Below are 21,985 nucleotides of genomic sequence, written 5' to 3'. Positions count from 1 at the left end.
TAACCATTCTACTTTCTGTCTCTATGTTGTTGACTAATCTGTGTACCTCATATAAATAGAATCAAACAATATCTGTCCTTTTGCTCTGGTGTATGTCACTTAACATAATGTCTTCAAAGTTTATTCATGTTGTAGCATGTATCAAAATCACGTATTGGGGGGCGCCTGGGTGGCTCAGTCGGTTAAGCGGCTGCCTTCAGCTCAGGTCATGATCCCAAGGTCCTGGGATCTAGCCCTGCATCGGGCTCCCTGCTCAGCAGGGAGCCTGCTTCTACCTCTCCCTCTGCCTGCCTCTCTGCCTACTTGTTCTCCCTCTATCTCTCTGTCAAATAAATAAATAAATAAATCTTAAAAAAAAAAATCACGTATCAGGGGTATGAAAGCCCAGCTCTCTTGTCTCAATCTGGGAAAAACTCTGAGGTATAACTAACATCCCAGAGATCCCCCTGCGGAACAGGCTGAAACTACCCTCAGAGGGACTTTGCCTGAAGTCATACCTTTGCTTGGCTTCTTCCCCTTCCTTATCCTGCTTCTCATACTCCCATATTCTTTTCTCCAGGGAGCACTTTCTTAATTAAATCACCTGCACTAGAATCCTCATCTCAGGATCTCTTTCTGGGGAACCCGACCTAAGATATCAAGAGACAACCCATACCCCGAATATTAAAAAAAAAAAGTCCTTCCAAAAAAAAAAAAAAGGAAAATGTAGACTATCTAATAGGAAAAGGGCAAAAGACTTGAACAGATAGTACATAAAAGAACATATCCAGATGGTCAATAAACATATGAAAAAGTACCCCACTTTGTTAATCATCAGGGAAATGTGAATTGAAATCACTGTGGTATACCACTACACACCCACCTGGAAAGCTCAAATGAAATTACCAAGGATTGGTCAGGATGTGGAGCAAACAGAGCTCTCACATTGCTGCTGGGAGTGTAAACTGTATTTTGGAAAACTGTTTAGCAGCATAGACTAAAGCCAAATGTGCCTATTCCGTAATACAGTAATTCCACTCCTAAGTAAATATCCAACAGATCGAACAGATACGCGTGACTATGTGTCCCAAAGGCATGTGCTGGAATGTTCATGACAGCACTATTTGTAATAGCTCCTAACTGGGAACTACCCAAATACCCATCAACAGTTAAATGGATAAATAAGGGGCACCTGGGCAGCTCAGTTGGCTTCTGACTAGTGATTTCGGCTCAGGTATGGTTTCGTGGGTCTTGAGATTGAGCCTCCTGTTGGGCTCTGTGCTCAGTGGGGAGTCTGCTTGAAGATTCTGTGCCTCTTCCCCTCCCCACTCTCTCTTTCTAAAATAAATAAATAAATCTTTAAAAAAATGGGTAAATAGCATACTATACAGCAACAAGAATGAATGATCTACCCAGAATAATATAGATGATTCTCACAATCTAATGTTGAATGAAAGAAGTGAGACAAAAATGGGTGCATATTGTAAAATTCCATTGATATTAAGAACAAAGGTAGATAAAACTAATCTTTAGTCTTAGAAGTAGATAGTGGTGAGTTACCATAGGTAGTGGAGATGGTAACAGGAAAGAAGCACAAGGCAGGCTTTTGAGGCACTAATAATGTTCTATCTCTTGACCTGGTTACTGGTTACCCTTGTGAGTTCCATTTGTGAAAATTCATTGAGCTGTACCACTTTGATATGTGCATATAATTTGACATGTGTATATTTGTATAAAAAACATTTTTTAAAAAACTGTATATAATTTAAAAGTAACTCCTCTTAGTATAATTGAATAAACTATTGTACAGCAACCCAAAGGCATACTACACAGCTAGAAAAGAGAATGAGGAAGATCTCTATGAACTGGTATGGGTTGATTTCAGGATAAAAATTTTAAGTGTAAAAAGCAAAATACAAAAGGGTCTTTACCTTCATGTAAGAAAAACAGGAAAAGAAAAGACATCTGTATGTGCTTATTTGTGGAAGAAGGAGAAAGAGGAGGAGGAGGGACAGAAAAGGAAAAGAAAGGAAGGGGAATGGAAGCGAAGGGAAGGGAGTGGGGAGAGGAAGAATAAACCAGAAACCAATGAGGTTGGTTACCTACAGGGAGTGGGTGGGAGCAAAGTGGAAAGGATGGAAGAGGAGTCGGAACAGGGTAAAAGGATTGAGAGGGTACTGATACTTTTGGAGGTAAACTTCCTTGTATAGCTCTGACTTTTAGAACCATGTTAATGTTTCACATTCGCATAAAATAAATTACCTAATTCAACCAAGATGTGAGAGGCACCAAAATGGAATACAAATAGTAACAAATGAACCCAACTATATTACAGAATAACAACCTAATCACACTGAAGGAATGAGGACAGACAAAAACTCATCCAGGTAACTTTGGACATCAATATTTTGACTACACATTCGAAGGCAATGTTTGACAAATTAAGGCCTATGGACCACATCCAGTCCACTGGCTACTTTTGCAAATTAAGTTTTATTAGACACATCTACGCTTATTCATTTATATGTTGTCTATAGCTGCTTTTGCAGTACAATGGCAGGGTTAAGTAGTTGCAACACAAACTGTATGACACCCAAAACTGAAAGTACTTCCTATATGGCCCTTTAGAGAAAAAGATTGCACACCCCTGCACTAAAGCTAAAAAGAAAAAGACCTATGTATGAATATTGTACTATAGTTAATAATTTTGTTTTTCAGAAGGGAATGAGTTAGAAATTCTGAAACTATGTCTATGTCTATCATGGGATTAAGCCAATAAGTAAATATACTGTGAATATTGAGAGCAAGATTTTATATAGTAATGATGTCAAGTGATTCTTACTTAATCTATTATTTTATTTTATTTATCTTTTTATTTGAGAGAGTGAGAGAGAGAGCACGAGAGGAGGGAAGGTCAGAGCGAGAAGCAGACTCTCTGCTGAGCGGGGAGCCTGCTGGGGACTCAATCCTGGGACTCCGGGATCCTGACCTGAGGTGAAGGCAGACACTGAACCGACTGAGCCACCCAGGCGCCCTTAATCTGTTATTTTAATGAAATTTTTAAGATAACTTATTTTTCTCTTACCTTTTAGCAGAGAAAATTTCAAACATAGAGAAATTAGTATAATAAACCCATGACACAATTCAATAGTTATCACTATCTTGCTGATGTTGTATTATCTTTTTACATCCTGCCCCCGTTTTTTTTTTTTTTTTCTTTTGGCTAGTTTATTTTAAAGCAAATCTTACTTTTTGCCTCATGGCATCCGAGAGAGCAAGATGGGTCACCAGCAGCTCTATTGGAGCCATCCGAGGAAATTTGGCCAGGGTTCTCGTTCTTGCTGCGTCTGCTCAAACCCGCACGGTCTGATCCGGAAATACCGCCTCAACATGCTTCGCTTCCGTCAGTACGCCAAGGATATTGGCCTCATTAAATTGGATTAAGTGAATTTCCTTGAATGGGTCATCCAAGATACCTACCTTAACTGCAGGTATCCAAGATACCTACCTGAATGGCAACTCACTGTACGTGAAATAAAAATACTCCAAAAAAAGAGCAAATCTTAGACATGTCCTTTCACCCATAAAAATACTTCCAGTATGCAACTTTAACTTATAAGGACCTTTTTCATGGGAACTTTTCAAATCTTTAAAAAGTGATATTTAAATATATCCAAATGATTAATCAGTAAAATTTTTAAAAAGAAAAAAATATGGGGAACTCGACCCTCCAGATAATGAAAATGTATTATTTTTTTTTAGAGGTTGGGGAACAGCAGAGGGAGAGGGAGACAGAGACAGAGAATCTTAAGCAGGTTCCACACCCAGTGCAGAGCCCAGGTGGGGCTCCATCTCACAACCCTGAGATCATGACCTGAGCCAAAATCAAGAGTCCAATACTTAACTGACTGAGCCATTCAGATGCCTCCAAAATGTATTATACTTTGAAACTACAGTAATTAAGACTGTATTTGGCCAGAAATGGAAGGATAGGGGATAGGGAAGAAACAATTTTATATGCTGTTAATAGGTGTAAATTGGTACAATTTTTCTGGAATGCATTTTGACCATATGAACTAAAATCCTTTAAAATGTATACCCTTTGGGGTGCCTGGGTGGCTCAGTGGTTAAGCGTCTGCCTTCAGCTCAGGTCATGATCCTGGGGTCCTGGGATCGAGCCCCACATCGGGCTCCCCGCTCCTCGGGAAGCCTACTTCTCCCCCTCCCACTCTCCCTGCTTGTGTTCCCTCTCTCGCTGTGTCTCTCTCTGTCAAATAAACAAAATCTTTAAAAAATAAATAAATAAATAAAGCAAACAACACTTTAAAAAAAAAAGTATACCCTTTTATGCTAAGTGAAATAAGTTAGAGAAAAACAAAAACTGTATGATTTCACTCATATGTGGAATTTAAGAAAAAATAATAAGTGAACAAAGAAAAAGAGACAAACACAAAAACAGACTCTTAACTATAGAGAACAAACTGATGTTACCAGAGGGGTGGCTGGTGGGGGGTTGGGTAGAATAGGTGAAGGGGGGATTAAGAGTACATTTATCATAGTGAGCACTGAATAACACATAGAATTGTTGAAACACTATATTCTACACCTGAAACTAACACTGCAGGTTAACTATACTGGCATTAAATTTTTTTAAATTACTATAAAGTGTATAGTTTTTTATTATATGCAAATTACTCTTACATGATTCAGAGAAAGATAGAGAAAATAAATGTGGAGAAAGTCAATAATTGTTGAACCTAGGCCTCATTTGTACTATTCATGTAATTTTTCTGTAGATTTGATAATTTTCAATACACAAAGCTTTGTTTTTTAACGTGCATCTACTTGACGTGCAAGTTCTAGGAATTATTTCAGAGAACTAAAGATCCATACGAAGATAAACCTACAATGAAGAACATGGAAAGATGTTCACAGCAATGTTGTACATAATAGTGAAGAACTAAAAACAACCAAAAGATTTAAAAGCAGAGGCCTGTGAATCATTGGGGTACAGGTATATAATTAAGTACTGTGCAACCATTTGAAATCCTCTTGGAGAATGTATATATTACCATGCAAAATTTGCATAAAATATTGTTTCGTTTGTTAGAACGCTTTGTTTGCAAAGGAGAGAAAATGATCTGAGCTGCCAAGCCAGTTATCCTCTGACTGTCTCTCTGCTTCCAGCCCACCCTTCCTTAGTGTGCTTTGTTCTGCTGGGGCTGGGACCCTCAAAGCATTTCCTCCTGGTTCCTCCTACAAGCTTTCAGGTTTTAACAGTCCCAAACCATGTTCCTCTGTTCCCTCCAAGCCTAATGGTGGCATCTGCTTCCTGCATTTGCTACCTCCATGATGCCTTATTGTTTTCTTGTTGTCTATTCATTTCATCAGTACCTAGTTAGCAATTCTTTATATAAAATTATTTCTGTAAACATAACTAGTGTGGTGTCTGCCTCTCGGCAGCTGGCCAGAGCCGAAAAGGAGAATGTACAATATGGACTCAATGTGTCTTCTAGAATCTGAGGGCAGAAGTACCCCAGAAAGAGCATGGGATATTAAAATGGTTAGCAACCAGGAACCCAGGAAATGCCTTCTCATATCCTGTCTTGGCTTCTCTGTTGAATTGTCATTTCTCTGCCTGGCAACTGTCTCTGCTGCTCAATCCACCCATCAGGTTACAGCTATACTCCAGTTTGATGTTTTAAACTTGCCTTCACTCAAGACAGTGGCTCAGTCTGAAAAAGAATATTATGCCCCCAGTTTCAAATTCCTGGTAGAAAACATTGGATGGAGCAGGTTTGGGTCCAATTTCTACCCCTGATGTGATCATCTGTGATCAGGGAACGAAGTCATACAAGTAGAGATATGGTTGTCTGGGGCCCATCTTCAAGGAGACGGAAGTTAAACTAGGTCATTGTGAAATAAGCCAACACCCAAAAAGAATTGAAGACAGTTGTTGAGTGGAAACAAAAAAGAGCCATGTATAATACAATCCCAGTTCTGTAAAACAGAACAAAGCTACCTTTACAGAAAATGTCTATTACTAATATGTATCTTAGAAGAATCTGGAAAGATTTTGGTGAACAGGAAAAACATTTTCTTTTTGTTTTTTAACTTTTCATTATGGAAATATTTCAGCCTTACAAAAGAGTTGCAAAAATAGTACAAGGAATTCCTGTATACCCTTAACTTCCCCAAATGCTAAATGTCGCACAATCACATTAAAATGATCAAAACTGAGAAAATAACACAAATAAATACAACTAATCTACAGACCATATTCAGGTTTCACCAGCCGTCCACTAATGTCTTCCTTTCCTTGGACCAGGGGGCGACTCACGATCACACAATACATTCGGTTATCATGTCTCCTCAATCTCTTTGATCTGGGATAGTTTCTCAACTTTCCTTTGCCCGTCGTGACCTTGACAGTTTTTCTCTTTGCCATCAATAAGTATTTTCTGGGGAGATACTTGGACATTATGTAAAAATCCCATTTCTCTATACTCTAGCCCACCGATTTTAGCATCCATTAATGATTCTTGGCTGAAACAATGTTTAGTATGTGTTTGGCAAATGGTGATTTCTCATTTCCATCACTTCTTCAACATTTATTTCTTGAAATTCTACTGTAATGAAGAGCTTTCCCTACTCCACCAATTGGTTTTATTCAATTTTTTATGAGATGGCCTTATGGACATTATTTTTATTCCATGGGTTATATAATATGCTATTATCATTATTTATTTATTTTTGCTTAAATTGTCACAGAGTTGGTCATTGGCACCCCCTTCATATCGGTTCCTACGTCCTTTCAACATGCCCCCGTCATTTTTTGACCACCTACTTTTTGGTATTACAAGATTGTTCCAGGCTCCTCTTGTTCTCTTTCTGTTTCAGCCCTGGAATGAGTCATTTCTCTAAGGAGCTTTGGTTTCTCTTTATTTTTTGGAAAAGTGTATTTATTGAACAAAATCTGGGCACCAAATATGTTTGTTGCTACTGAAGTATCATTGCTTCTAGGCCCTCTCAGCAGACAGAGCTAGGAAATATATGTATACACATATACATTAGTATCTATATCTATATATATATGTACACACCTCTATTTCTTTATCCAAATCCATTAGTTCATACTGATACTTTTTTAAACCAGTTTTATTGAGGTATAATTGACAAAATTATATATATTTAAAGTGTATGACATGATTTGATATATGTATACATTGTCAAATGATTATCACAATTAAGTCAATTAATACATACATTACTTCACATAAATATCTTTTTTTGTCTGTGTGGTGAGAATGCTTAAAATCTACAGACTTGGCAGCTTTCAAGTATATGATACAGTAATATTAATTATAGTCACCATGCTGTATGTTAGATCCCCAGAACTTATGCAAATAAAGTAAAACTGTTCTTCTTGCCCTCTTCATTGGGTCTATTCTCAGATTTTTTGTTCCAGTAATGTGCTGGAACTCCTCCAATGGACTGCCAGACACCCACAAAGGTATTCTCACCTGTGAATGATTGTCAAAATTGATTCTGTGGTGGGACAATAGCAGAAAACTCCTGTTTCACTGTCTTGCTCCTGATACTTTTTATTCCAACCCAACATAATAGGGGTCATTCCAGCCTTCCTTCTTTTCTTATTTGTAATTCCTTCTGATGCTGCAAATACTAATAAAAGAATTAAAACTTATTGAGCACCTACTTTTTATCAGAAATGTGCCAAGAGCTCTACATCCAGATCTCATTTAATCGTTGTGATAACCCTATGATAGGCAATATTTTAGCTGCACTTTATAGAGAGGAGAGTGAGATATCCAGAGGTTGAGTAATATTGCCACTTATTGGTAGAGCCAAGATTGGGACCATGGAGTCTGACTCCAGAATTCATGTGCTCGACCACTACGCATAACCGATTAATAAAACCTGAAGAAGCTAGCACAGTATAAACCAATCTCACCCATGCATATAGATATGAGAGTTTAACCAGAGGGATTAAACAATTACATGTAAAATGTCAAATAATAAAACTAGAAGAAAATATAAGCAAACATTTATTCAATCTCAGGATGAGAGAGAACTCTGTGACCTTATAAATGTCCACTCCCTAGCTGCATCAGTTTCTTCAGGATATACCAACTCTTCCAGCAGTAACCAGGTTAAAAAAGAAATTGTAGCTGTATGTATTTTTTGTTAGAGATCATTCTTGGCTCATCTGCCTTCCTCCCTGTTTGAACTCTCTTTGCATTGCCTGCTCTGTCAGACAGATCAGCTTTGAACCTGAGATTCCTCTTTTCCTTGTTCTGTCTGATTTTGGCATCCTGACCCTAGACTATTGGTCTTGGCACTACTGACCCAGTAACTCCATAGGAAACTGACCTGGTAATTATCCTCTTGGCTCCATTTATCACAGCCTCATGCCTGCTTACAGCCCAGGAACTCAGGGCTCTACCATGCCCCCCAGCCCCCCATCTGTCCAAGGCAGGAGTTCTCGCCAAAATACACATGCAAACAAACAAGAAAAGATGGATAGATTTGACTAAACAGTGGCGTGTAAAACTTCTATTCTTCAAGACAACTTAAAATTCTATGATTCTATATACAAATATATCCATGCACGTATGCAATAATTGATTTTCAAATTGCTAACATTTCTTAGTACTTAGTCATTTCCTAATACTATCCATTTTTTTTTTTTTACAAATTTAGATTTTGAAAAATTTCAAACCTACAGGAACCTTGACAGTACAATGAACACTCACATACCCTTTACTTACATTCAGCAATCAAGAATTAAATTTTCCAGGGGGTGAGGGGATGAGGTAGCCGAGTGATGGGTATTAAGGAGGGCACCTGTGGTGATGAGCACTGGGGGTTATACGCAACTAATGAATCATTGAACCCTACATCAAAAACTAATGATGTGGGGCGCCTGGGTGGCTCAGTCGTTAAGCATCTGCCTTCGGCTCAGATCATGATCCCAGAGTCCTGGGATCGAGCCCCGCATCGGGCTCCCTGCTCTGCAGGAGGCCTGCTTCTCCCTCTCCCACTCTCCCTGCTTGTGTTCCCTCTCTCGTTGTGTCTCTCTCTGTCAAATAAATAAATAAAATCTTAAAAAAAAAAACCTAATAATGTACTATATGCTGGCTAATTGAACATAATAATAAAAAAAGAAATAAAAAATAAAGAACTGAATTTTCCCATCAGATCTAAATATTTATTGTCTCTGCCTCAAAAAATCATGTGCATTTTGAATTTTGTTGCATGCCATATGTTTCGGGGGTCCCGTGACCACCCCATGTTTGGCGATCCTTTAGAAGGATTTATAAGACTCAATATCAGGTTACACTCATGGCTAAGGTTTACCACAGCAAAAGGTACGGAGCACAAGCAGCAGGAAAGAGATAATGCATTCGGCAGAAACCAGAGAGATCAGATACAGACTTTCAAGTCCTTCCCTATTTAGGGCCACATAGGATGTGCTTGCTCTCTAGCAGAGGACATGTGCAGAATGTCTTCATTCAGGGGAGTTAGTTCAAGTTTCAGGGTCTGAGGTTTTTATGAAGGTCTGGTCACATAGGCACATTCTGGTACATGACCGTACTGAAACTCAGGACCCTATCAATGAACTCAGTGCACACCAGCAATCTTGGTGTTTGTGCAAAGCAATTCTGACAAGCTGGTAAATCATGGGCCATTGTTCCAGGTGTATACGACAAAATAATCAAAATTCAACATCAACTTCCAAAGACCATACACCCAGGGGTTGGCGATGGTCAGTTATGGGTCTAGGTGAGGAGAAGTTTGACAGACCCACTGTAGTTAACTCCTCGTATCATACCTTTGCTCATGCTGTTCTTGCCATTTGAATCGCCTTTCCCGGAGGCCTGGCTCAAGTCCCACATTCTCTGCAGCACCTACACAAGGCCCTTCTTGGAGCAGGTGTTTTGTAAACATGTGCTTAGGGAAGGAAACTTGAGTGAAGCCTGCTCAGATCTATTCAATCCAGTGATCTCTTCCTCTCCACTGACTTTTCCATTTATTTTATAATTAATCATATAATGCCTAGAGATAGCTCTTCTACTCCTCTCTGATACTGTCCTTAAATTTTTCAAGTTCCTATGTTCTCCTTGACCATTTTGTTAAGTGATGATCGTGTCTTAGGCCCTTTATATATATGCAGCTGCTCCTAGAACAGGGTATTGGTGGTAACATACACTTAAGTATTTGTTGATGCTGACTGATCACTGGTTCAAAAAGTACCTTCCTACAATTTAATTTTTAATTAATATACGAAGAGTAAGGAGTAAATGGGCTAGGGCTGGCTAGAACACATGCTGAAATGATTTTGCCCTGGTACTAAGTATACATAGGAAATTCAAGTCTTGTGAAAAAAGAGTTAAAAATAAAAATGAATTTTTAAAGAATACATGTTACAGAGAATAGGTGCCTTAGGAGTATTAACTTTTAGAGACAGCATTGTCTCTATATGGCATTGGTTAAAGATCACAGATCTTAGAACTCCAGAAGTAAAAGCAACCTGAGAAGTTCTTGTGGATGACTTATAAAAATGAAGGAGGAAAATGAGACTATTTCAACCCATCTAATGTGTGTGTGGGGAGGTTTAGGTGAAAGAAGTCATCGCAACATGGGAGGGCTACTGGGTTGGTCTACTGCTGCGAGTAGCGACACCAGACAAGGGAGACCCGTGCGTCACACGCATCTACATCATCAAGTTCTATTGCTTGGGCAACGGCACAAGCCACGAGGAGAGTGCTCATCACTAATTAGGATGGTGCTCCTCAGCTTTAGGGTGCACCAGAAGCATGCAGAAGCCTTGTGAAACACAGATTGCTGGCCCGGCTCCCAGAATTTTTGATTCAGTGGGTCTAGAGTAGGGCCAAATCATTTGCATTTTAAACAAGCTCCTGGGTGCTGCTGCAGGACCCTGTACTACACTTTGAGTGTCCAGGTGCAATACCATTCATGCACGCAGAACACTATGCATTTCAGTATCCTAAGTGTAATTCTCAGCACCCAACTAGGTCCTAAGTAGCAGAAGTTAGATGTTATCACTCGTCACTCCATTTGTATTTTGGTCTCATCCACCGACACGAGGCCACTGTCTTCTGTATACGAGTAGGAATGTGGATTTTTGCTGCAGCGGCGCTGCTCTTCAGAATCTATTTAATCATAGAATTTCATGCCAGAAAACTGCGAATAATGACATCAAAGTGTTTCTGTTAACACTTAAAATTGCAACTGCTACCATTTGTCAAATTTTAATCAACCCTGCTAGAATTTAGTCATCATAATGTAATGGTCAGATATCTCACCACAATTTGTTTGAATAGTGTTCCTGCAATTTGTTCTCTTTGTTCTTCTTTGATGCTTCCCAGTAATGGAGAGAAGTGGCAAAATAATGGTGCCACATTGCATGTGGTCAGTTTTTGACCTGGCACATGATGTCTGACAGACACGATGTGGAGTGAGCTATTACCAGCAATCTGTTCATTCTACCCTCCAGTAGGCACAGCAAATAGGATGTGTTCCAACTAGGCCGTAGGTCTCCTTGAGAGCTAAATACTACATATGGCATTTGTTGAATCATTTTATTGTCCACAAAACAGAGAGATGTTTATCAGGAGTATCATTGACCAGGAAAACCCAGGAGCTTCGAACCTATAGATGATGATTAAATGTGCAAACAGACCATTTTAACCAATCCTCGGTTCAATTAATTTCAATGTTTCAAGGACGTGTATTTTGGTTATGATATTGGCTGCTATGGCATATTGGCATTTCCCCCCAGATCAATGTTAGCCCACCTCTGCTTATAAAAACCTTCAGACTTCCATTGCAATGGTATCATGGCGGGGGGGGGGGGGGGGGGGGGGGTTGGGGGGGAGGGATTTCCAGAAAGTTCTCATGCCAGCAGTTCTTCATGGTCTCTGCTAGCTTGATCTTGAGTAAATGATGAGGAAAGATGTGGATCAAAGTTTATGCGCTACAGAATCTTAAGACATAACAGTTTTAATTCTTGTTTTTCGTAATATCCAATTTAATACCCATAAGCCAAGGAAAGCAGGGAAAGAATAGGGAGGATGGGGGAGGCTGGAGCAGGGATAGTTTTGGGCAGTTTGGCTCCACTCTTTCTTTTGATAACAGTCCTCTCCCACCCAGGAAGCACAGGACAAGTGACTCAGCCTTAAAGTACCTCAACCTCCTGCTAGAGGGATTATCCAGGGGTTATTATTCAGAGCAGGTGACACAAATTGAGATAACCCCCATCTTTCCTCATCATTTACTCAAGATCAAGCCCCGAGTTGGCTCCTTGATCACCAGGGAGCCTGCTTGAAATTCCCTCCCTCTACCCCCCCCCCACACCAATCTTGCAGGCATGTGCTCTCTCTCTCATACAAATAAATAAATCTTTTAAAAAATTGAAATAGAGGGGCCCCCTGGCTCTGGGGTCATGGAGCTAGAAGGAAGTGAAGCTAAAGGGTCTGGCATGCCTTGTAAAAAGTCTTTTCAAGAAATAGAAGAGAATGAGGCCAAAACACAGAGAAATAGACCTGTGAGGAAGAAACACAATGCAGACAGAGAGAGAGAGAAAGAGAATGAGAAGAGATTTCAATATCCTTTGAGTCCCTGGGTCCAGAGTCCCTATGGTTGGATCCTTCTCTATTCTTGCCAGGACCACGACCTGCTAACGTCTATTCTGCTTAAATTAATTGGAGTAGGATTTCTGCCCCTTGACTAATAGTAAAGCACATTACATTTTCTCCATTTCTGAGTCATGGTAACTATTTTTAAAATCAATCTCACTTCCACCCTGGAAGGAAAAAAAATACTGTGAGAAATAAAATTAGATGTAAACATTATTAGTTAAAGGTGTCTGATATTTTGTCTGGAATTTGCCTAAAAATACACTAGTTTGGTGTATAGGTGTTCATACATTAATCTACATCCCAGAAGCAATGATTTAACATTTGTAACAGTCTGGTCAGGAGTCCACACCCCAGGCAGAGGTGATCAGTTAGCAGGTCTAAGGACCTTAATCACTAGTCCATCCCTCAAAGGAGGCTGGCGCAGCACTTTACATATTGCTATCTGAACCTGCACCAAGAGATAGCAGGTATTTTTTTTATAGTGAACTATAACTATGGGCATAACCATATTAGTGGGCATAACTATACTATTCAGGTACGTCCACTTTGGAGGATAAGCACCTGGCAGCCCAGAAGCCCAACATGTGTTGAGCACCTGGAGCTTCTAGTGCTAACTTGTTTCCTTCTGTGTCACCCTTCTTAATACAGAATTCTTCTCCTTGAGCTGATTGGAAGATTGACTCATCCTGTCAGCCTACAGTGTGTTGGCCTCCAAGTGAATCTTCCAGGCAAGTTATCTTGTTAGATTGCCAAGAACAAGAAGTGTGGACTTCACTGAGTTTAGAGGAACTGTGTGTGCATGACCACTCTCTTTAGCCTGTTGGCTAATACATGTTGGTATCTGTGGAAAATTTAGGTCTGAGACTAAGTTATGTCATAAGAAATCATAGTAACGATGTTGTAGGAGAGGAAGCATTATCCTAAGGAGGGTCCTGAACCACCCTCAATATCTGGAATCTACCATTATTTTTACTAGAAGAAGCTGACAATTCCTGAACTCACAAATTGTCTTAGATCAGATCTCAATGGTGAGAGAAGTTGCTCCATTCTCCCTGATGACTTAGATTCTCAAACTTCTCTGGGATTTTATCCAGTTTTGTTTCTTGACGCCTGCTTCTAGTTTCACACTTCTATGATCTCTTTTTCCTAATCTAATCCAGTTTGTTTCTGGGTCTTAGTTTTTATGTTTGCTTGCAGTCCACCTCTGGTTTTGCACTTAGACCAACTCACACATTCAAACATTACGCAGATCCACCCCTCCCCTTCTAGCCCTGGACCTGTTTCATCTAACACAGAAAGCGTTTATTTCTATTTTGAATGTGGAAAACTTCTTTCACTGTACATATCACTAGCAATAATCTGTCCATAATTAGACTATCCTGCATTTTTACATAAAAGCAGAACTCATATAACTAAAAAAAGTCTTCAATCGTTTTTAAAAGATTTATTTATTTTAGAGAGAGAGAGCATAAGTGGGGGAGGTGGCAGGGGGAAGGAGAGAGAGAGAGAGAATCTCAAGCAGACTCCCTGCTGAGCTCAGAGCCTGACTTGGGGCTCAATCCCACGACCCTGAAATCATGTCCTGAGCCGAAATCAAGAGTGGGATGCTTAACTGACTGAGCCACCCAGTCCCTCCCAAAAAGTCTTCAATCTTAAATACTATTTCACTATGTAATTTTTTTAAAAGATTTTATTTATTTGTTTGACAGACAGAGACACAGCGAGAGAGGGAACACAAGCAGGGGTAGTGGGAGAGGGAGAAGCAGGCTTCCCGCAGAGCAGGGAGCCCAATGCGGGGCTCAATCCCAGGACCCTGGGATCATGACCTGAGCTGAAGGCAGACATTTAACGACTGAGCCACCCAGGTGCCCCACCATGTAATTTCTTGAGCTTCAGCTGTAAATACGTGTTCCTGAAGCAGAGACCTTTTTCTTTGGAGGCAGGCTAATTTGTTCATATAGCAGCATCTTCTGTCCAGTTCTTAGCCACTCACTTTAAGAGACTGAAAAGAATAGAAAGGTACTCCACTTCCATCAGGAAAACTACATTTGGACTCTTCTCACCAATTAGAGAGCATTTCCAACATCTTTGTATTGGCCTGAAGAAAAACAGACATGGACCCAACAAGCAGTTAAACTGGAGCTGCCCCCACGGGGATGGGGAGGAGGGTTTGATTTTGGCAGAGCCCTGTGTCCCACTTATACACAATGTGTGGATGGGGAGATGTCTGCATGGAGTCCCAGAAGGATGTTGGATATTAGATGCCATGGCTTGGGAGATTTGCCCACGCCTGAGTCTGGCATGGAGGAAATGGAGCCACCTGGCTTTCAAGGGACTGTTCCTGATTATGGAACACCTCAAGTGGTAACCACACTGGCCTTCTCTAAATGTTCTAGACTTTCTAATTCTGCTCCCTTCATTTCCAGTATTACCCCAGGATTGCGGCAATAGTTATTGTACAACTGTATCATGGAACAAATCCACACATATCATGAGTAAATGCACAATTAAACAAATTTAGATAAAGTCATTTATAATATATTTAAGCCAACAATGGCTTCCTTTTTCTTTTTTTTTCAACAATGGCTTCTTGAGGATATCTTCTTTAAACACTATGTATTACGGAAGGTTGCAACTACATGAAGTAATTGGATACTTTGGCTACATCAGAGATTTCTAAACAGCAGGTTTGGTTCTAGCTAATTGAGATATTGACTGCCCTAAGTCCTTGGAGCAGCTGGTCAGAACCCCGGCTGCCTATCTTCAGCTGTAAGGAGTCTCTTCTTCTTGCCCCAGTGTGCCATATGAATACTGTATTATCATTTCTATGTGTGCCATTTTGTTGAGAAGCATTGGTTCATATGATCCATAATGGTTTAGTGCAAGGGGCAGTGATGTTCTTTAGCTGCATCTGTTACTGATCAAATAATTTTAAACAGTTGCTACCTGAATTCAAGAAATACTTAATCAGATGGAAGGGCAGAGCCAGAATAAAAGCAAGATTCATCCCAGGAGTTATCTAAGTTCCTATGGTATTAGATACTCAGTAAAGTTTCTGGATAGCACTTCTATCCAGATAAAAAGGTGTCAAATAATATTTCAGGAAACAGTTTTTACCCCTAGTTCTATAATCATAGAAAAGTACAGATTAAAGTCTGAACAGAAGTAAAATTTAGAAACTGAGCAGAAGTAAAATTTAGGAATTGAGTCCAACCATTCTTTCCCACCATGGAGGTCAAACCTATCAGAGAGTCTCCGATTCACCCTGGGACTCTATCTGACGTTCCTTCCTTCTTCCCTTCCTCTTTTATCATTCAATCGAAGTGTCCTGATTTAGGAGAGTTAGGCTTTCTGTACTCTCTGTCTCTCTATAATTAGAGAGGAACTAGCGCTAGGGAAGTAATTTTTCTATCCTGGCTGCACACTGAAAAACACCTGAAGATTTTTTTTCCCCAAAACTCTATTACTTGAGTCTTAGCTTAAATTAGTTCTTAAATGTGGCCCCCAGACCAGCAGCATCAGCATTACCTAGAAACTTGCTAAAAATGCAAATTTTTGGACCCCACCTTAGTTCTACTGAATCAGAAATTCTGAGGTTGGTGCTAATTTATTACTTAGCAATAAATTTAACCAAGAAGCAGCAAAACTTACTGACTGAATATTATAAAACACTGCTGAAAGAAGTTATAGAAGACTTTGGGCGCCTGGGTGGCTCAGTTGGTTAAGCGACTGCCTTCGGCTCAGGTCATGATCCTGGAATCCCTGGATCGAGTCCCGCATTGGGCTGCCGGCTCAGCAGGGAGTCTGCTTCTCCCTCTGACCTTCCCCCTCTCATGTGCTCTCTCTCTCATTCTCTCTCTCTCATAAATAAATAAATATCTTAAAAAAAAAAGAAGTTATAGAAGACTTAAATAAATGGAAAGATATCCCATGCTTATCAATTAAAAGACTTGATATTATGAGGATGACAATACTCCTCAAAGTGATCTACAGATTCAATGCAATCCCTATCAAAACTCCACATTTTTCTTGAAGAAATAGAAAAGTCAATCCTCAAACTCATATATGGTCTCAAGGAACCCCAAATAGCCAAAACAATCTTGAAAAAAAAGTACAAAGCTGGGGGACTTACACTTACAATTTCAAAACTTATTACAATCCTTTAGTAATTAAAATCCTGTGGTTTTTGCATAAGGAGAGAGATTTAAATCAATGAAATAGAATTGATAGTCCAGAATTGAACACATATATCTACAGCCCAGCCAATTGATTTTTCACAAAGGTGCCAAAACCTTTCAATAAGGGAGAGAACAGTCTCTTCAACAAATGGGTCTGGAAGAACTGGATATCCATGTGCAAAAAAAATGAAGTAAGTACATTTATATACAAAAATATATAAAAATTAATTCAAAATGGTTGAAGGCCCTAAATATAAGAACTATAAAACTATAAACTATAAAACTCTCAGAAGAGGAGTGCCTGCGTGGTGCAGTTGGTTAAGCATTCAGGTCAGATTGTGATCTCAGAGTTGTGAGACTGAGCCCTGTGTTAGGTTCTGCACTCAACGTGGAGTCTGCTTGAGATTCTTTCTCCCTCTCCCTCTGTTCCTCCTGCTTGTGCTCTCTTTCTCTCTAAAATAAATAAATAAATAAATCTTAAAAACAAAAACCTCTCAGAAGAAAACATAGGAGAAATCTTCATGCCTTTGTCTTAGTTAATTCAGGCTGCTATAACAGAATACCAGAGACTGGGTGGCTCATACACAACAAATACTTATTTCTCACAGCTGTGGAGGCTGGGAAGTCCAAGATCAGTGTATAGTCAGATTAAGTGTTTAGTACTCATTTTAAAAATGAGCAAAGGACTTGAACACACTTTTCTCCAAAGAAGATATACAAATAGCCAACAAGCATATGAAAAGATGCTCAACATCATGAGTCATTAGGGAAATACAAATTAAAACCACAATGAAATATTGCTCCACACTCACTAAGTTGGCCATAATTTTTTTTTTAAATAGAAAATAAGTGTTGGGGTGGCTCAGTTGGTTAAGCATCCAACTCTTGATTTCAGCTTAGGTCATGATCTCAGGGTTGTGAGATCAAGCCCAGCATTGGGCTCCATGCTCAGTGAGGAGTCTGCTTGAGATTCTCTCTCCCTATCCCTCTGTCCCTCCCACCCCCATCCCCACACTCTTTCTCTCTCTCAAATAAATAAATAAATCTTAAAAAAAAAAGTAAAGTAAGTGTTGACAAGTATATGGAAAATTGGAACTCTTGTACATTTCTGGTAGAAATGTAAAACGGTGTAGCCATTATGGAAGACAGTTTTGCAGTTCCTCAAAAAGTTATACATAAAATTACCATGACTCAGCAATTCCACTTCTACGTATATATCCAAAAGAATTGAAAACAGGTATTCAAACAAATACTTGTACATAAATGTTCATAGCAGCACTATTTACAATAGCCAAAGGGTGAAAACAACCCACTGTCCATTGAATGATGAATGCATGTAGTATATCCATAGAGTGGAATATAATTCAGCCATAAAAAAGAATGAAGTACTGGTACATACTATGATGTGGATGAACCTCAAAAATATTATACTAAGTGAATGAAGCCATACACAAAAGGCCACATTTGTATGATTCTATTTATATGAAACATTCAGAATGGGTAAATCCATAGACAGAGATTCATGGTTGTCAGGGCCTGGGTGGAGTAGAATATAGGGAACGGCTGCTAATAGATATAGGGTTTCTTTGGTGGAGGTGGGTAATGAAAATGTCTTGGAACTACTTGGAGGTAATGGTGGCACAACATTGTGAATGTACTAAATGCCACTGGATTGCACAATTAAAATGGTTAATGATTATACTTAATAGTGAAAAACTGAGAGCTTTTCCCTTAAGATCAGGAACAAGACAAGGATGTCCACTCTTACCACTTTTATTCAACAGAGTATCAGAAGTCCTAGCTACAGCAATCAGACAAGAAAAAGAAATAAAGGCATCCAAATTGGGAAGGAACAAGTAAAATTTTCACTATTTGCAGATGGCATGATACTGTATATAGAAAACCCTAAAGACTCCACCAAAAAACTAATAGAACTTATATATGAATTCAGTAAGGTCACAGGATACAAAATCAATATACAGAAATCCATTGCATTTTTATACAGTAATAATGAAGTAGCAGAAAGAGAAATTAAGAAAACAATCCCATTTAAAAATGCACCAAAATAATAAGATATCTAAAAATAAACTTAACCAAGGAGGTGAAAGACCTGTACTTTGAAAACTATAAAACACTGATGGAAGAAATTGAAGATGACACGAACAAATGAAAGATATTCCATGCTCACAGATTGGAAAAACCAATGTTGTTAAAATGTCCATACTACCCAAAGCAATCCACAGATTTCATGTAATACTTATCAAAATAACAACAACATTTTTTGTACATCTAGAACAAATAATTTTAAAACTTGTATTGAACCACAGAAGACCCCGAATAGCCAAAGCAATCTTGAAAAAGAATAACAAAACAGGAGGTATCACAATCCCAGATTTCAAGATTTACTACAAAGCTGTAGTAATCAAAACAATATGGTTCTGGCACAAAAAATATACACATAGATCAATGGAACAGAATAGAGAGCCCAGAAATAAACCCATGATTACATGGTCAGTTAGTCTTCCACAAAGTGGGCAAGAATATGCAATGGGAGAAAGACAGTCTCCTCAACAAAAGGGGCTGGGAAAACTGGACAGCTACATGCAAAAGAATGAAATTTTCTCACACCATACACAAAAATAAACTCAAAATGGATTAAAGACTATATGTGAGACTTGAAACCGTAAAAATCCTAGAAAAGAGCACAGGGAGTAATGTCTCTAACAGTGGCCATAGCAAGATTTTTCTAGATATGTCTCCTGAGGCAAAGGAAAAAAGCAAAAATAAACTATTTGGACTTCATCAAAATAAAAAACTTCTGTATGGCAAAGGAAACCATTGACAAACCTAAAAGACAACCTCCTGAATGGGAGAAGATATTTGCAAATGACATATCTGATAAAGGGTTAGTAACCAAAATATATAAAGAACTTACACAACTCAACACACAAAAAAACTAATCATCCAATTAAAAAATGGGCAGAAGACATAAACAGACAGTTTTCTTTTTTTAAAAAAATATTTTATTTATTTATTTGAGAGAGAGAGCACAAGCGGGGGCAGGGGTGGGGAGAGGGAGAAGCAGGCTCCCCGCTGAGCAGAGCCTGATGTGGGGTTCCATCCCAGGACCCCAGGATCATAACATGCGCCAAAGGCAGACGCTTAACTGACTAAGCCACCCAGGCACCCCTGAATAGACATTTTTCCAAAGAAGATATATAGATGGCCAACAGACCCATGAAAAGATGTTCAAAGTCACTCATTACTAGGAAAATGCAAGTCAAAACCACCATATCAACTCACACCTGTCAGAATGACTGAAATCAAAAACACAAGAAACAACAAGTGCTGGTGAGGATGTGGAGAAAAAGGGACCCTCGTGCACTGTTGGTGGGAATGCAAACTGGTGCAGCCACTGTGGAAAACAGTATGGAGCTTCCTTAGAACATTAAAAATAGAATTACCACATGATCCAGTAATTCCACTCCTGGGTATTTACCCAAAGAATATAAAAACCCTAATTTGAAAGGATACATGGACCCCTATGTTTATTGCAGCATTATTTACAATAGTGAAATTATGGAAGCAGCATAAGTGTCCATCTGCCATTTGCAACATGGATGGATCTAGAGCGTATTATGTTAAGTGAAATAAGTCAGTCAGAGAAAGACAAATGCCATATGATCTCACTGATATGTGGAATTTAAGAAACAAATGAACAACAACAAAAAAGAAACAAACCAAAAACAGACTCCTGACTATAGGAAGAAACTGACGGCTACCAAAGGGAGGTGGGTGAGGAGACGGGTGAAGCAGATGAAGGGGACTGGGAGTGTACTTGTGATGATGGGTAATGTATGGAATTGTTGAGTCACTATATTGTACACTTGAAACAAATATAACACTGGATGTTAACTATAGTAGAATTAAAATGATAAATATGTTTAAAAATGGTTAATTTTGTTATGTGAATCTTACCTCAATTAAAAAAAAACCTTTCAGGCAAACAGATATCAGGTAAGAGATGCAAAAGTAAAGGGAAGGACACATGCTGGATGCCATAAGATGACTAGTTCTGTAGTTGTTTGTGAGTATATGGGCTCCTCGTCTTTGGGGATGTCCAGATAGAGGGTTATGCAAGGGTAGATGGCTCATGCATATTCAAGTGGTGACACAAACAGGAACATTGTGTTTTGTAAAGTTCATGTGACAATATTTGTGCTCTCCAGCTGCTGAAGCTCAAACCACATGAGATAAATAAAGGTTGGAAGGTTGTAGGAACACTGGGACATTTGTAACTCAAGTTCCATAGGAAGAAAAAGGAAGAAGCAATTATGTCTTTCAAGGGCAAGTCCAAACTAGCCCAAACTAGTTCAGAAGGCAACTTTCAGTGAATATTGGTTATACAGCTCGTTTCCTCCAATCCTGAGGGTTTCAGCGGTAGGGATCCCTTGTTGGTCTTGTTTGGGTACTTCTCCCCTTGTGCTATGCTGCTCAAAATACCAAGTCCCTGATGGCACAACATTGTGAATGTACGTGAGGTCACTGAATTGTGCACTTAAAAATGGCTAAAATGATGGTGCTCCTGGGTGGCGTGGTCAGTTGAATGTCCAACTCTTGGTTTCAATTCAGGTGGTAATCTCAGGATGGTGAGGTCAAGTCCTGTGTCAGGCGCTCTCTCTCTCCCTCTGCCCTTCCCCCCACTCACATGTGCGCACTCTCTCTCTCTCTCTCAGTTAAATAAATAAATCATAAAAAATGGTTAAAATGACAAATTTTATGTTTTATATATATATTACCACAATAAACAAAAAATTAACAATAATCTTTATACAGCCGAATACTGATAATTTCAGTAAAGTAATTTTAGAGCAATGAAACATAAGTATGTAGCTTTTAAACTATTTAGAGATTAAGGGATACATGATAATATATAGACTTAAATAAATCTGATCAAGTTAAATAAAATTGATACAACTGTGTTTGACTTTGGAAGTAACAGAGAGAGACAGACAGAGCTAGAGAAACGCAGGTCACCAGATCTTGGCATTTCTTCTTTCCTCCAGTGAAGAAAATACTTTTTTTCAGGTGTTGTCAGTTTCAGTACTGGGCACTGAAAGGACTTTTACACATATCATTTCTAGC

General features: G+C 39.1%; 1 protein-coding gene across 1 annotated transcript; it reads left to right on the top strand.

The window, feature by feature from the left end:
* The first annotated feature begins 3,258 nt into the window (after positions 1–3,258).
* On the top strand, positions 3,259–3,423 carry LOC116635978 (40S ribosomal protein S29-like). Its single transcript, XM_032410237.1, has one exon. The coding sequence runs from the start codon at positions 3,259–3,261 to the stop codon at positions 3,421–3,423; it is 165 nt and encodes a 54-aa protein (XP_032266128.1).
* Positions 3,424–21,985: the final 18,562 nt, after the last annotated feature.

This window comes from Phoca vitulina, unplaced genomic scaffold, assembly GCF_004348235.1.
Source record: "Phoca vitulina isolate PV1807 unplaced genomic scaffold, GSC_HSeal_1.0 scaffold12, whole genome shotgun sequence".
In the NCBI taxonomy this organism is placed as follows: Eukaryota; Metazoa; Chordata; class Mammalia; order Carnivora; family Phocidae; genus Phoca; species Phoca vitulina.
Note: the sequence above shows the minus strand (reverse complement) of the source record. Positions and strands in the feature narration are given on the sequence as shown.

Bases quoted from the DNA above. Each gene is read 5' to 3' on its own strand.
- LOC116635978 (XM_032410237.1), top strand. From the start codon at position 3,259: ATGGGTCACCAGCAGCTCTATTGGAGCCATCCGAGGAAATTTGGCCAG.